The 16,718-nt window shown below is 48.8% G+C and overlaps 1 protein-coding gene across 3 annotated transcripts; it reads left to right on the top strand.

Moving 5' to 3' along the window:
* On the top strand, positions 1-15,928 carry ADPRM (ADP-ribose/CDP-alcohol diphosphatase, manganese dependent). 3 transcript variants are annotated; one of them, XM_053892869.1, is made up of 5 exons: positions 386-509; positions 737-939; positions 8,376-8,993; positions 9,783-9,899; positions 13,040-15,928. In XM_053892869.1, exons 3-5 carry the CDS (start codon positions 8,393-8,395, stop codon positions 13,348-13,350), a joined length of 1,029 nt encoding a protein of 342 aa, XP_053748844.1. In that variant the 5' UTR covers positions 386-509; positions 737-939; positions 8,376-8,392; the 3' UTR covers positions 13,351-15,928. The 3 variants fall into 3 exon arrangements, with proteins under 3 accessions (XP_019268958.2, XP_053748844.1, XP_053748843.1); XM_053892868.1 differs by having other exon boundaries at positions 737-962; XM_019413413.2 differs by lacking the exons at positions 386-509; positions 737-939 and adding an exon at positions 1-104.
* Positions 15,929-16,718: the final 790 nt, after the last annotated feature.

The following is a 16,718-nucleotide window of genomic DNA, read 5'->3' as shown; positions in this document are numbered from 1 at the left end:
CTTCCTCCGGAAGTCGCAGGGGGCCGCTCTTTCCGCTCCGCTCGTTGGTGGCGAGGTTGCCGAGCCGGTAGCCCGGGAGGACTTGGCCGCGGACCCGCCGCGCGGTAGGTGGTTCCTTGCGGCTGGAGGCGGGTCCGGCCGGGGCTGGGCGGGGGCTTCGCGGCGCGGGCGGGCGGCCGACCGACCGGGGGTGGGAGGCTGCGGCGGCGTCCGGGCCGCGCGGCGGGGGCGTGGCGGCAGTCACCGCCCGCAGAGCCCCGGTCCTCCTGGACGCCGGCGGGGAGCCGCTGGGCTCTGACTGCGCTGCGCCCCCAGTGTGGAGGCGGACCTGTCGGGGTAATTGGGGCGGCCGCGGTGGGGTAGGAGTGCCGGGCGCCCGCAGTCGTCCCCTCGCCGCGATGTCACCTCTCTGGGAGCCACGGCTCTGGCTCAGCCCGCTGGGCCCCGGCGTCCCAGGGTGCTCTCGCCGACGCCCCTCCCCGCCTCGGTTCCCGGGTTCAGCCTGGCGAGTGAGGCCCTCACCTGGGACCCCCTGCCTTGGGGGGCAGCCCGCGTTCACGGCACGGAGCATCCCTGCGCCTCCCATGCTCGCGGAGGTACAGCTTGCGCGCGCACACACACACCCTCACACCCTCTTCGCCTTCTTAATCTCTTCGCGTCTGCACTCTTGACGCCTCCCCACCCCACTGGATTGGCAAAACACTGGAAAATGCCCAATTCTCTTCCTTAACTTCAGGTCACACTCCCGCGTGGCCTTTGTCAGCGAGCTTCCAGTGAGCAGAAGCAGCTCGTGTCCCAGTGATTGGGGGACTGGGGCAGGCTGTGTCCTCGAGCCCGCACCACTGGCCCAGGACGGTCAAGTTGGAGCCCGGTGATGCCTGAGTTTCTTGCTTCTGGAGTCGAACTGGGATTTTCTGGAAGTTCCGCTCCAAGTACATGGTGCACTTAAGATCATTTTCAAAGTAAAATTTTCTGTTCTGAGATTGCCCTTGGGTAACTTTTTTTTTTTTTTAATCGTCTTATTTCTGTGTATTTGTTTGCCCAAGGAGTTTTCCCACAAATTGCCAAAAAGATTCAGTAACAGCTTGCTAACTCAGGCAAGGAGCACACAAAATTATTGTTTATCTTTTTTAATTGCTCCTTTGTATGTTAAGTATGTCGATCATAAAGCTTAAAATTCAGTGTTGTTTTTAGCTGGTCTGTTAAATTGTGTTTGCCAAAGTGATTCCTTCAATAGCTTTATTCTTAGTTTGTTTACCAAAGCATTTTTACAACTTTTTTTTTTAAGTAAAAAAAATTATTTATTTTTATTATTTATTTTTGAGAAAGACAGCATGAGCAGGGGAGGGGCAGAGAGAGAGAGGGAGCCAGAGACTCCGAAGCAGGCTCTGTGCTGACAGTAGCTGTTTGGCGGGGGCTCAAACTCACGAGCTGTGAGATCATGACCTGAGCCAAAGTCGACACTCAACCGACTGAGCCACCTAGGGGCCCCTACAACTATTTCTTATTACATTTATAATATTAAATAAAATACTCATTTGTAAAACCATTCTTGACTCAAAGTAGGTGTTTTAAAAATACATGTGGGATGAATTGCTCATCACACTTCTAAACCTGATTTTATGGACCCGTGAAACTCTAGTGTTAAAAGATCCCTAAGAAGTTTTCTGGTGTAAACCTGTCGCTTTTATTACGACTTTTAAACCATGGAGATCAGCAAATGAGTTTTCCCCTTTCAGTTAGATACTGTTCTTGAAGGAGACGGGACCTAGATAATATCATCTAACGTTTGTTCTATCAGTAGCCACCAGGCTGATCAGATTTTGTGCTTGACCTAACGTTAGGCTGTCTTGACTAGGACAGGACTAGCCTGACTTTGTGTGGCTCCCTGTCATTGACTCTAAGTCTAAAGTTCTCTTTTGGCCAGCAAAAGAGCGGACACAGGATTAAAGTGAGAGATGGCTAATATCTGGGAAAAGATAAGAGCCCCGAACAAAGGTCTTCCCCGTTTTTATTAGGATCAGAAGGCTTATAAATGTGGTGATGGACGTGCACAAAGGGACAATGAATCTGTGAATGTTAACTTGTGGACGTGAGGGAAAGGGGGGTCTTAAGGATATTCGGGGATGGGGGTTTGGGTTAATACAAAACAAAATCCAGGCGCTGGGAAGTCGGGCTGAAGGTTGTTTACAGCAGACAGGAGGCAGGACCTCTGTTTATCTTAGCTAGCCTAGGGGATGAGACAGGTAGGAGGAATAACCTCAGGGTTGACAAGGCACCTTTTCTTTTGTTAACCGTCTATGCTCCAGGCTGCTTTGCCTGCAGCATGGGGTCCATTGTCCAATTTACCTAACCTGGCCCTATCCCCCTGTGAAAGCAGCTTCTGCCATAGGACTAAACTGGGGTGCTTCCACCTTGAATATCTAATCTTGTTTATTTCATATACCGGTGTACTGGGCACCTTTGCACCGTTTCTATTTCAGGACTTTGCCCCTCCCTCTCTATTCTGGGGGCTCTGCACCCCCTCTCTATTTTGGGGTGCCTTTGCACCTCCCTAGTCCTGGCACCTTTGTGCCTCCTTATCCTCGGGGTGCCAATTTGGTTTACCCAAACTCAGGTTTGAGTGTTTTAATGGCTTTGTATTTCTTTAAGCATTGTTAACCCATTGGCGTAAGCCCGGGGGTGGGGGGGGGGGTTCCTAAGCTCATCCCCCATAGCTCCCAGCACTGTAACTTGTTCACTTCATCTCAGGTCCAGATTCCTGCCCCATGTGCCTAGCCACAAACCTTTCCAGCCTCAGCTTTTCTGTTACTGTAATATTTAGCACAATTAAATGCTCAGACTGCTCACCCCCGCCCCCCCCCCCCCCACCTTTTCTTTCCACAGCCACCCATCCCATGGGCTCTGCATATAAAAACTTTGCTGACTCCACCTGCCTTCTTCCCTAAGATGCTTCTGGCTTAGCCTCTGAGTGTCTCTATCACAGTGGTTCCCCTTGCCAGTCTCTCCTTCTTAATACCTGGACTTCTTTGCCCACTGCTTTGGTTTCCTTTGACAATAGCGTAGGGCCGTCTTCATGCGCAAGTTCATCATAGATGCTTGAGGGAACTTCGACCTGGAGCTTCACCCTTCTGCCGGTCTTATTACTGAAGTTTTATTCGTATCATCTTGTAGCAAGTTTCCAGAAAATAAGCATCTCTGAGATATTTCTTCCTGATTTTTAAAAATTTTTTAATGCTTATTTATTTTTGAGAGAGAGAGAGAGAGAGAGAGCGTGTGCATGCACAAGCGGAGGAGGGGCAGAGAGAGAGAGGGAGACACAGAATCCAAAGCAGGCTCTAGGCTCTGAGCTGTCAGCACAGAGCCCGACGCGGGGCTTGAACTCACGAACTGTGAGATCATGACCTGAGCCCAAGTCGGATGCTTAACGAACTGAGCCACCCAGGTGTCCCTAGAGTTCTACAAATGATGAGCCTACCTTGACACATCATAATTAGTGTTTATAGTTTGCATTAGGATTCAGTCTTGGTGTTGTATATTCCCTGGATTTTGACAAATAAATAATGACAGGTATTCTCTGATATGGTAGCATACAGAATAGCTTCACTGCCCTAAAATCTTCTGTGCTCCACCTGTTCATCCCTCTTTCCCCTTTGACCCCTGGCAACCACTGATCTCGTTACTGTCTCCATGGTCCTGCTTTCCCAGAATGTCATATCTTTGGAGTCCTATGGTATGTAGCCCTTTCACATTGGCGTCTTCCTCTCTCTTTTTCTTTCTTTCCTTTTTTTTTTTTTTTTTTTTTTTTAATTTTTAACGTTTATTCAGTTTTGAGAGACAGAGCACGAGTGGGGAAGGGGCAGAGAGAGAGGGAGACACAGAATCTGCACAGGCTCCAGGCTCCGAGCTGTCAGCACAGGGCCTGGCGCGGGGCTTGAACCCATGGACTGTGAGATCATGACCTGAGCCAAAGTCAGATGCTTAACTGACTGAGCCACCAGGTGCCCGTTTCTTCCTGTTCTTAAAAATCATTCATGCCTAAGGAGGTTTTCACAAAATGCTGCCTGTGTATCATGCACCATGACTATTGGAAGGAGTTTTTGTAGGAATTTACTAATAAAGTTTTTGAAAACCTGGTAGAGTTTTCTACCGTATTCTGATCTATAAAAAGCTGTAGTAGTTTGGTTATTTTGAGGTTCACTAGGCAGGTGTATTTCCTGATGGATAATTAAAAAGTAGCCTGCAGTACTTTGTGATTTACAAGGTGGATTGCCGTGCACTATAAGTGAGTTGAATCTCACAAGTGCTGATGAGGGTTATCTCGCTCCGGGAAAAACTGGGCCTACAGTTCACTTCCAGGTCTTCAGTTCTAGAGCCTTCAGCAGCCATCCTGCTGCCCGGTAACTAAAACGTCGGTAATGTCACATACAGTGGTGTGCGGTCCAGACTTTGAGAACAAAGTCCCACTTGAAACTTGGGATTTTCCTTTCTTTTCAAGAGCACATTATTTCCTTAGGTCTTCTAATCCGTCTAGACTTGATCTTCTCTACAAATCCTCTCAAAAAACCTTACAGACATTTAGAAACACGCAGAAAAGTAGAGAGAGTAAACCTCCCGTGCCCATTACTCACTTCAGCAGTTACCCTGTACTCACCCACTTCTGTGTGTATCTGGCGGAGGACGGAGGCCATGGAGGCCACTCTGAAACACTTTCATGCCTTTGGTGTGTTTAGTAATTCCTAGTTTCCCTACCGGAGGCGTGTGAGCTTTTTATCTCTCTGTCCACCAGGAGCAGTCTTTCTGAGCTCCAGGCATCTTGTAGGGCCAGACTGTAAAAGACGTTGAATTAGTTTCTTGGGTCAGTCCCTGCCCACTCGGGGTTCTTCTTTTTGACCCGCCTTACTCACCTCTGACCCTAACAGTCCTTCCCTGCATGTGGCCTGGCCCCTACCCCCTGCTTCATGCCTTTCTCCTAACAGATTGCAGTAGCAATTTTCATTTCTGTTTTTCAAAATAATTTCTTTATTTCATAAAATGGTATTTCCCTGTCTTTAGCCTTGTTTTCTTTTCTTTTTTCTTGTAAATTTTTTTTAACGTTTTATTTATTTTTGAGACAGAGAGAGACAGAGCATGAATGGGGGAGGGGCAGAGAGAGAGGGAGACACAGAATCGGAAGCAGGCTCCAGTCTCTGAGCCATCAGCCCAGAGCCCGACGCGGGGCTGGAACTCACGGACCACGAGATCATGACCTGAGCTGAAGTCGGCCGCTTAACCGACTGAGCCACCCAGGCGCCCCTCTTTTCTTTTTTTTTAAGCAGACTTCACGCCCAGCGCAGAGCCCAGTGCGGGGCTCGAACTCATGGCCCTGAGATCAAGACCTGAGCTGGGATCAAGAGTCGGATGCTTAGCCGACTGAGCCACCCAGGCGCCCCAGCCTTGTTTTTAAAAGCTCTACGTCTTTGACATTACACGTCTCCTTTCTACCTCAGAACATGCTACTGTTTCCAAGTGTGTGGCCCCTGCTGCTTCTCTGCACACTGCTTAATTTTCATTAAGAGGTTGGCAAATCTTAGTTTGCCCTTGAGTCTCTCTAAACTGTATTCCAGTGGAAGGTGTATCTGATGGGACCTTAGAGCCAGTTCCGTTTGGCTTTACTGAGAGGAGAATTTAATGGCTGATAGAACGAAACGATCAAGCAGGGACAGGTGGGTCCAGGCATTCAACTAATGTTTCCAGGAACTTGACTTCTTTCCATCATTCTGGTCTGCTCCCATCTGGGTTGGGTTTCTTCTCAGGTCGCCTTCCCCAGCAGCTCCAGTCTTCGCCGTCAGCTTTGCACCATAGTTCTGGTAGTTGGGCTGGTAACTCCAGCAACAGTCCCGCACGCAGCTGGTGCTGGCTAACTCGGCCTGGGTCACGTGCTTGCCCCTGACCGACCAGAGGGACGCTTCCACAGCCAGCAAGGGAAGGCCACACCACGTGTGCTGAGAGTGAGGATTTGTGTAGATGTCTAAAGAGACGGGCGTGCTGTTAACCACAAGAACAGGAAATGAATACTGGGTAGGCAGGCAAAAATGATAGCTGTCTCTGGAGAAGATCAAATTAATTGGGACTAAAAGCTCCCTCTAGGAGATCCACTATACCAGTCATCACCTGAAAACTTCTGAGCGTAAACACAAAAACAAAGAGGCTTTTCTGGCAAGGGAGAACAGCGTTCCCAGAAATCGTTTTCTCTGAAGCTTTGGTAATAACGCTCCAGGGATACCTTTACTCACTTACCTTCTGGTTGGATTCTTCCGTTAATCCGTACTTGGAGTCACAAATATTTGAAACCTAGTATGACTACAGATTGTCATCAGATTTGGAGGAGTTGTAGATTTTTTGTATCTGAGTTCTTCACCTTTCAAATGAGATGATCTGACTCACCCCCCACACATACTGACTGCCTTGCTATCTACTGGGATTTTCAGATGAGGACTGCAGGAAGCAATGAGCACGTGAGAAGAAAAAAAAAGTGTAAGGACACCAAGCCAGTTTTCAGGATTGCCATCTTTCTAGTGCTGCTTTGCCTGTGTTAGGGCTAGAGTTCCACCAACCAGAATAAGGAAGAAAGTAGCGGAAGCTCCCATTGGGTGGGTCAGGTAGAATCGTGTCCTTCGTGAACGCCAGTTTCGGAATAAAGTCCCGTCGTCCTCAAGCCACATTGAAGTCCCGCCCTTTTGCCGACTGCGGAGGGTCCCCTTCACATCTGACAGCAGCGATCTGTTGACTAAGACTTCACCTATTGTAGATGGTTCAAAGGACCCAGTAGCCATAGTGGGACCGGGAGTCTGAAAGTAATTTTAGAAATTCCAAATGGATTTGTTGTTTTAGAAACAACTAGGCCTTAATAAACTTAGATATCACAGCGCAGTTTATTACTGCAGACTTAGAATGAGAATAGTCAATAAGAATAAGAATAGACTTAGGACCATAGCCTTTGATTTACAAAAAAAAAAAAAATTAATGTTTACTTTTGAGACACACACACACACACACACACACACACACACACACACACACACACAGAGTGTGAGCGGGGGAGGGGCAGAGAGAGAGGAGACACAGAATCCAAAGCAGGCAGGCGCCAGGCTCCAGAGCACAGAGTGGGGCTTGAGCTCACGGACTGTGAAAACATGACCTGAGCTGAATTCGGACGCTTAACTGACTGAGTCCCCCAGGCGCCTCTGATTTTTATTTTAATTTTTAGTGTTCTTGGCTCTTTTAAGGTGTTACAAATGATTCTAAATTTAGGTTATAAACAATCTAATAAAATCATAGCTTTTCAGGTCTAAATCCCTTGTTGGCTAGTGAGGGAGGGCACAGATCACATGTAAGAAGAAAAGATTATGTAGTTCCCATTTTGGTTGTGGGGCCAGGCTACTTAATCGTCAGGTTGAAAACTGGTTCAGATTAGAATCCAACTATTGAAGAACCAGGAGCGTTTTCTCAGAAATGGAGATAGTCACATCAATATTACAGTTTTTGTGCTGGATTTTGTTTGTTTAAAATGATTCCTCTCATACCTTTATTTCCTCTCCCTGTTATTCCAGGTGTAAAATACGAGAAAGTTATTTCAAGTGGTGTGGCCACCAAAGAAAAGATTCAGCCTGACACAAAAATAACCTAGAGGGGGAATCTAACATATCGAGTGCAATGAATGAGTGTAATATACAACTTTCTGAAAAAAAGAGTTCTGGCATTTTGGTTTTTTTTTTTTTTTTTTTTTAACGTTTATTTGTTTTTGAGACAGAGAGAGACAGAGCATGAACGGGGGAGGGGCAGAGAGAGAGGGAGACACAGAATCGGAAACAGGCTCCAGGCTCTGAGCCGTCAGCCCAGAGCCCGACGCGGGGCTCGAACTCACGGACCGTGAGATCGTGACCTGAGCTGAAGTCGGACGCTTAACCGACTGAGCCACCCGGGCGCCCCGAGTTCTGGCATTTTGATAGAATTATTTTGGTTTTTGTGGAAGAAAGTACTGTGCGTGTGTCTGTGTGTAAAATGACACATTCTGTCGGATGTGAATCTGACTTGCCTGGAATTAGAATGCCTGTTCATGATAGGATAATACCCTTTTGTTAACTGTTACTCTTAGTGAAGAATAGAGATGATCATGTATTTTACGATGAGGGAAAGGAACCGTGTCAAAGACGGTTAGTTTGGACCCAAGACCGTTTGACTCTAAGACCCCTGCACTTTTCTCTCTGCCATGCTGCCCGGCAGGTTAACTCTTAACGTTCACTTCACCATTCTCTTCAGCCCATTCAGAAGACTAAGATGTTTATAACGCGGATATCTTTTTTACTTTATTTTGTTTTATTTGATTGTTTTAGAAAGCCGTGTGGAGGTTATGGATGATAAGCCCGGTCCTGGACCACTGAGTGAGACTTCGGAATTTCTCTTCTCTTTTGGAGTTATAGCAGATATTCAGTATGCTGACTTAGAAGATGGCTATAATTTCCAAGGAAACAGACGGCGATACTACAGACACAGTCTGCTCCACTTACAAGGTGCTATCGAGCACTGGAATACAGAAGGCAGCCCGCCCCGCTGTGTACTTCAGCTTGGAGACATCATTGACGGATATAACGCGCAGTATAAAGCCTCTGAAAAGTCGCTGGAACTTGTTATGAACACATTCCAGATGCTTAAAGTTCCCGTTCATCATACATGGGGGAACCACGAGTTCTATAACTTCAGCAGAAACTACTTAACAAATTCTAAACTTAACACAAAGTTTCTGGAAGACCAGATTGTGCACCATCCCGAGACCGTGCCTTCAGAGAACTACTATGCTTATCATTTTGTGCCGTTCCCTCAATTCCGGTTCATTTTACTGGATGCTTACGACTTGAGCGTCTTGGGCGTGGATCAGTCCTCTGCAAAATACCAGCAGTGTCTGAAGATACTGAAGGGTCACAATCCAAACTCGGAATTGAATAGTCCTCAAGGTGAATTATTCCTTTGAGCTGAGAATCTAATACATTGTCTTTAAATTCTTCAGCCACCTTTTATTCAGCAGGAAGATGGACGGTTAAGGTAAAAGTATATCGTCGCCGTCGTTCGGGGTCAGGATTTCTCACAAGCCCCATGGCACGTGCATTGGTTGCAGTCGGTTGAAGATGCGTTTCACGGATGTCTGAGTGTCTCTTCTGGGCCAGGCCCTTTTTCTAGGGCTAGCTAGTCAGAGCCATAAGCCATGCTGACAGCATCCCCTTTCTTTTTAGTGGATTGAGTGGAGGAAACGAGAGACACGGTGGGCGGGACCGGGAATAAATGAAACAAATGAAATTACTTCCACGGTGATAGATCCTACCGAGAAAATCACATAGGGTGTTAAAGAAAAGGATCGCGTACTGTTTTAGCTTCAGTGGTCAGAGATGGCCTCTCCAGAGAGAAAAACATGGAAGCGGACACCTGGACGGTTGGAAGGAGTCGTCCTTGGGAAGCACGGGGTGGGCAGAGTGTTGGGGACGGAGTGGGGGACAGATGGGAAGGTGCCCGGCAGAGGGAGCCTTGGGCATCAGGACACAGGAAGAGGCCAGTGAGGGAAGCAGAGGAGCATGTGCAGCGCGCCTCATCCGTACTTTGCCCTGTGCCTCGTGGCTCCCCGTTTTAAGTCAGCCGCTGCCCAACATTCCTCAGGAGAGGTGCAAGTGTCCCCACGTTAGCCGAGTTCGAGTGCCCAAATGAGGGGGAAACTGGCCGTTGATGGGTCTAACGTACCTCATTCATTTCAGGACTGTCTGAGCCCCAGTTTGTCCAGTTCAATGGAGGATTCAGCCAAGAGCAGCTGAACTGGTTGAACGAAGTCCTCACCTTCTCGGACACAAACCAGGAAAAGGTGGTGATTGTGAGTAAGTATTTCAGTTCCTCGATTGCACCAGCGTCGTGGAGGACGGGAGAGTTAGGTCGAAAGTGCACTGGTAGTTATTTCGGTTGTGATGTCCTCTTGCTGTGAAATGAATGCTTCCATTTCCCCCCCCCCCCCCCCCCCCCCGAGAACCTGAGTATAAGATTGACGTTTACAGCCGAGCCAGGAAAGAACTGTAAAATAACAAAAACATGTTGCCACATGTTAGTGCCTGGGAGTCGGCCTTTTAGGTTTCAAAGTAGAATTTCAGCACGGGGGATCAGTTTACGTAGCACAGTTGACTCTTGAACGACGTAGGGGATGGGGTGCCGCCCCCTGCACAGTCGAAAATCCACGTGTAACTTGTGACTCCCTAGAAGCTTAAACTACACGTGGCCTCCTGTTGGCTGGGAGCCTTACGGGTAACGTAAACCGTTGGCTGACACATATTTTGTCTGTTACGTGCATCCTGCACTGTATTCTTACAATAAGTGAGCTAGCGGAAAGAAAATGTCATTAAGGGAGTCATAAGGAAGAGAAGGCACGTTCACAGTCCTGTAAAAATCTGTGTATAAGTGGACCCGTACAGTTCAAACCTTTGTTGACCGTCAACTGTAACATCTGAGTGCGAAATTCGGTCCAGGACACCCCCCCCCCCCCCCCACAAGACCTCAGCCGGTCAGGCACTGTGGCCGCTGGATGGAGGCATCGGCTGTCGAGCGTTGGGGTGTCAGGTGTGACAGACGCACGTGGCGGTCAGTACTTCACATCTGGAGCTGCGTCTGCCGCGTCACTGCAAGGAGATAAGATTTACGAGGCTTCTGCTTAGAGTCATCTTCTACAGAACTGCTGTCGTCGTAGGTTGTAGGAACCTGAGGTGCAGGTGTGCGCACACACACAGAACTGAATTTGGACTTGGCGTATGGCTGGTGTCCTTGGTCTGGGGTCTGAGTTTCGATCCTCGCTGTAGAATTGATGCGGCGCAGTGGCTGAGAAGACCGTGCTCGGGGCCCCAGGGACGGGACGCCGTTCCGTGCACGGGTGTTTGCGTGAGCTGTGTGACTGGGTAAACGTGGAACCTTCAGACCGATTCTCTGAGTGTTGCATCACATGGAATCATGGCCACGAAAACCCCTCGAAAACGACGGGCTAGTCTGACAGCTGGCGATAGAAACGCGTATGTCTCTAAGTGTGGTTTTTACTTGGTGATCCTGCACCGTGGGAAAACACGTAGACGGAGCAGGGCTGTTGGGGCTACCGTTAGATCAAGTGTCCTTCCAGGCTGGGAGGACACAAGGTGCCCCGGGGTCATTGGTGCGACGCGACACTCCCTGACTCCTCCGTAGCTGGTCTCATTGTTGACTTGTCTCTGTTCAGCTTCCCGCTGCCAGGCCGGCCCTGTCACTTCCGAGGACACTGGCACGGAAAGGGACCTACGGGTCGTGCCGGCAAACCTGCCAGTGTCAAAGATCAGGAAACAGAGAAATGAAGCAACGTGGTTCTTTTGGTGTGGTTTTCAGCGTGTGGTTTTGGCAGGGACTAAAGCCCACCCCAGCCTCCTTTCCCCCTTGTCTTTTTACTTCAGGGCACCTGTCTCCGTTAGCGTCTCTCAGGTTTCTGCCTGTTGCCGTAAGCTGAGAAACCGGATGAACGAACCTTTAACAACTGAGTGCTCAGGTTCTCTGTGGCAAAGTTTAAAATGGCTGATAGCCCTTGGCTTTCGTTTTTCTGTGCTCCTTCGCTTTGATTTTGGGTACCCACAGGCCGTTTGGCCTGCGTCTTGGAAGGCTGGCGCGGCTGGTGGCCGAGATCTGGTGGGGACACCGCAGCAGGACGGGGTTCTGGGTGGAGGATTCAGCAGTTGGGGTTTGGAAGCGTGAAGTTTCAGAGGCCGCTAGACTCACTGGAGATGCTGAGGAAGCAGTTTGGCTGTTTGAGTCTGACATTTGCGGTGGGGAATCCGGGCGGGATGTAACCACGAGGGACTTGGAAGGTGCCCGTGACGGTCACAACTGTGGATTCCTGGATCGCCAAGGCATCAGGCGCGAGTGGAGAAGGGACCCAGGGACCGAGTGTTCAGGCGCTCCCAGGAAGAAGCAGGGAGTGAGAATTCATGGAAACGTCTGTGGAGCAGGGAGGAAGAAGAGGAGGACTGGTGAGGTTCTGGCAGCCTGGGGCCTCCGGGATGGGGAGACGGTCCCTGGGTCACGTGTTTCCAGGTCTCTCGATCTGGAAAGTCACCCGGCCTCTCTGGACCCTGAGCCCTTAGCACGGCCTCAGGAGTGGGCGTGTGTCGTGCGTGGGCACACTCGTAAATTCTTTGGACGCCTTTGGCTCTGACTTTAGGGAGCTATTAATCCTCCATAGTACAAACTAAATAGAAACAAAACAGAACAAAAATTCAGAATAAATGTCAGAATAAAAACAACAGTTTAAGGAACAGAAAAGGAAAGTGACGTAAGGGGAAGAAGCAAAGCCAAGTGAGCTGTTGTGCCCACGCTGCAGACCGACAGACGGGGTGGCCTCACGTGTGTTCAGGAATTCGAGACTCTCCTGGCTCTCCCTCCATGCACCTCCTGTGGGACCTAGGATAAATAGTCCCTGCTTTACCTCACTTTTCGCCTCCGTTAAATGGCTCCGACTGCCTTGATCTCGTGGAGGTGTTTACAGTGGCGTGCATCCATTTTAACGCACTGAGTGTCTGTGTAAGTGACCTATGACCCGTTGACCCATCCCTGAACTGTTGTTACATTTAGGAGTACCTCTTTCTGCGTCTCTGCCGCTCGTGTCTGAGGAAATCAGCGAGACGGATTCCCGCACAGCCTGACTTCTGCGGACGCCCTCAGGGTTTCTCCATGTCTGTGCGTCTTCAGACGCTCTGGGCGTAGGGAGCCAGGGGTTCTGGCCTCTCCCCGTGTATGCGGACTGCCTCCCTGTGTCTACGCTGCACAGATGTGGCTGTAGATTAGCCAGTTCTTCGCGTATGTGGATTTTCTCTGGCCTTAGTCCATCTGGAAGAAGTAGCAACGTGCTTTTTTTTTTTTTTTTTTTCCCTTCCCCGTGAGTACTAGCTTTTAGCCATTTCTTTTGATGAAAGAGACATTTCCTACTCGGCTCATAACTCTTCTTCTCTTTAACTAACAGGCCATCTTCCCATTTACCCAGAGGCCTCTGACAGTGTGTGCCTGGCCTGGAATTACAGAGACGCGCTGGCCGTCATTTGGTCCCACAGGTGTGTCGTGTGTTTCTTCGCCGGTCACACTCACGATGGTGGCTACTCCGAGGATCCTTTCGGTGTGCACCACGTCAACCTAGAAGGGGTCATAGAGACGGCGCCGGACAGCCAGGCTTTTGGCACCGTTTATGTCTACCCTGACAAGATGATGCTGAAAGGGAGGGGCAGGGTTCCGGACAGGATCATGAATTATAAGAGGGAGAACACCTTCCGGTGTTAGTCTGGCTCACTGCGTTCCATCTCGTTTGCCTTTGGAGAGAGAGAGAGCACGGCTGAGCTTTGTGTTTTTGTTCATCTCCCCCCCCCGCCCCCACCCCAGAGCCCTCAGTCTCCTTGCTTCGTATTCTCTTTGCACGACGAAACGGATCTGTGTCCTCGGGGCGCGTCAGCTCCCGAGATACTCTGACCTGTCGTTTTTGGATAACGGACCCGGTGCTGAGAACTGGACACAGAATGAATGCAGGTGGCGTGAATAAACCAGGGCAGAGACTGAGGGGGGTGGTCGAGTCCTCAAGACAGACCTCATTTAGCCTGATCTGGAATTTTTTTTTTTTTCTTTTTTTTTTTTTTTTTTTTTACCAAGGAGGATATATTCATGTATTAACCATGTAACTTAACGTTCGTAATAATAAAATAAGCTCAGGTAAACTCTTTCTGTGTATCCTGCTGTGTGAATGAGCTTTGGACTTTTTTTTCTCAGAATACCCAACATATTTGTACATTTATTGGCTTGTATTCCTGTCCTGTAAACAAAGTAAGTTGTCTCACGGGTGAATGTGTGGTCCCTTCCACGCGAGGCCGTGAGAAAGGCCTCCGGAGAAGTCACGCGGTCCCCTCGTGATTCTGAGTAAAGCGGGATCAAGGGCCGGCACAGCCGTGCACCTGCTGGTGTGGCCCCTCTGGGCAGCAGCTAGTGCTGTGTGAGACTGCAGGGGGGATTGAGTTTACTCTCCGCTCCCTGTGTAGACGAATGGGGCACGTTGACTCGGCTGTCCCACGCGCTAAGTTTTCTTTGTGGAAACATTTACTAGATGGCGAACGGGACCGTTGAAGCTGGGAGCAAGTTTGAGTCAGGGCCTAAAGAAACATCAAGCGAGAAGATACCGATACTAGTCAGCCTGAGTGCACCTGCCGAGCACCTGGGCTCCGGGGGCGAGGGGTGTGTTCGTGTTCTATGGCTGCTGTGGCAAATTACCCCCACGTTGGTGGCTTAGATTGCGCGTATCTGACGTTTCTGGAGGTCGGAAGTCTGAAACCACATTCCCTGGGCCAAGCTCAAGTTGTTGTCAGGGCCGCGCCCCCTCGGGGGTCTCTGCGGCAGAATCTGTATCCCAGCTTCTAGAGCCTCCATTCTCAGAGCCACCAGTGCAGCCTCTTCAAGCCTCCCTCTGCCTCCCTCTCTCTCATCGGGATGGCTGGGATGACGGGGAGGCACCCCCTGGCCGATCCAGGATCGTCTCCCCACCTCAAGACCCTTAACTTAATCATGTGTGCACAGTCTACTTTGTGATGCAAGGTAACAGTCCCAGGCTCTGGGGGTCGGACCGGGTGATCTTCGGGGGCCGTTATTCGGCCCACCAGAGGGGTGACTGTAATGCGCTCCCTGCATTCACCGACTTTACCATCCGTAGATACAAATGTGTGAAGAGAGGCCTAGGAATGTGGAGCGGAGGGGTGGTTTGCTTTTGTTTCACGGGATTAGGGAGGACTTGAAGAAGGAGGAAAAGGGTCTTGATGGGGTGTTAGGCAGAAGAGCATCAGCAGAGGTTAAAGGGCACGCTGAGTTGAGTGGCAAGTAATGCTGTGTAGACTCCCCGAAAGGTGCCTGGGGTTATGGCAAGAAATCGCGAAGGCAGAGGACCGGCGAGGGCCGTGCTGTGAAGTCTTGAATGACGAGCCCGGAGTTAGAAGTGAGCTTGTCGGGTTTCTGAGCTGGGGAAGTGTGGTTACAGGTGCCTCTCAGTCCTCGCAGGAGGAGAGGCTGATGGGGAAGAGAAAAGATGGGCGGGAAGGCAGGGGCTCTGATAATAGAAACGTTAAGCTTGCTTAAACTCAGCGGAGAAAGAGTTCACAACAATCTCAGTGCCTTTCCGAAGGCAGCACTCCTACCAGAAGTTTTCTGTGCTGAGAGATCTCAAAGGAGCCGCGTGTATTCACAGAATTCACAGTGACACGGGGGCCGCAGATACGGTGAAAGTGTATTTTGAACGTCACTTCTTTTTTAAAAAGCTGGAACATTACGGTCTTTTAAGCACAGAAGCAGGCATTCCTTGGATGATAGATCCTGTACAGGCTTTGCAAACAAATCCACTTCTTCCTGTGTAACTTTGGTAGTGACATGAAAAGGGGTGTAAAAACCATCAATCTCATGCGAACTAAGTGTGCACTGGACTGAAATCCTTTATGTGTGTTTTATCGACCTTGAAATAAATTTCACGTCGGTTGCTTACACTTGACAAGATTTTCTTTTTCCCTTTTCCCTCATCTAAACCTTGAAAAGAGAATTTCGCTTGTCCAGTGACCACTGTGTAAACCAAACACAAAACATACGTGCCTCCTTTAACAAGTATTTATAGAATCCTTAATATTGTGTTAAAGGCTATAAAAGTAGACAAATGGACAGACTTATTTCCACTCTCCTGATACATGATTGGTACTAATATTCTTTTGAGTGAAATACTTCCTAAATGTCATGAGACGGTATTTTGACCCCAGAGCTTGATGCTGACCCCCCAAAATTGCCAGCCAACAGAAATACGATGTGAGCCATTTAAGTAATTTAAAAGCATTCACGCTTCGGGGCGCCTGGGTGGCTCAGTCGGTTAAGCGTCCGACTTCGGCTCAGGTCACGATCTCGCGGTATGTGAGTTCGAGCCCCGCATCGGGCTCTGTGCTGACTGCTCAGAGCCTGGAGCCTCTTTCAGATTCTGTGTCTCCCTCTCTCTGACCCTCCTCCGTTCATGCTCTGTCTCAAAAATAAATAAACGTTAAAAAAAAAAAATTAAAAAAAAATAAATAAAAATAAAAGCATTCACGCTTCAAAAAGTAAAATAGAAACAGATGACAAATTTTAATGATATATTTTATATTAACGCAAATACGGCTAAAATATTTCAACATGTAATCAATATGAGAATATTTTATATTCCTTTTGTACTATGTCTTTAAAATCCAGTGTGTGTTTTATACAAGCAACCCCTCCATTGGGACGCCACATTTTCACTGTTAATACTTCATCTATATTTAGATATAAAAACTGGAATTAAGCAGATTCACATAACCATGTTGTTCCAAACACACTTAAAACAAGCGTTGCAGACACATTTCTAACTTTTCTAATAACTGAATCGACATGTTATAAAAACGTAGAAATTTACTTCCTCAGTGTAGCCACATTACAAGTGCTCAGTGCTACATCTTATGGTTATGTTAGCATGTTACGTGACGTTTGTATGTACGGCGGTGATGTCACCGTGTCACGCGTGTGTGCGCGCACTGCGGTCACGTTACCACGTCGTGTGTGCGCGCACCACGGTTATGGTAACATAAGTCGCCACGTTGGAGACTACAGCTCCCAGATGGTCTTCT

Source organism: Panthera pardus, unplaced genomic scaffold (assembly GCF_024362965.1).
Source record: "Panthera pardus isolate Hobbes unplaced genomic scaffold, ASM2436296v1 HiC_scaffold_3, whole genome shotgun sequence".
In the NCBI taxonomy this organism is placed as follows: domain Eukaryota; kingdom Metazoa; phylum Chordata; class Mammalia; order Carnivora; family Felidae; genus Panthera; species Panthera pardus.
Note: the sequence above shows the minus strand (reverse complement) of the source record. Positions and strands in the feature narration are given on the sequence as shown.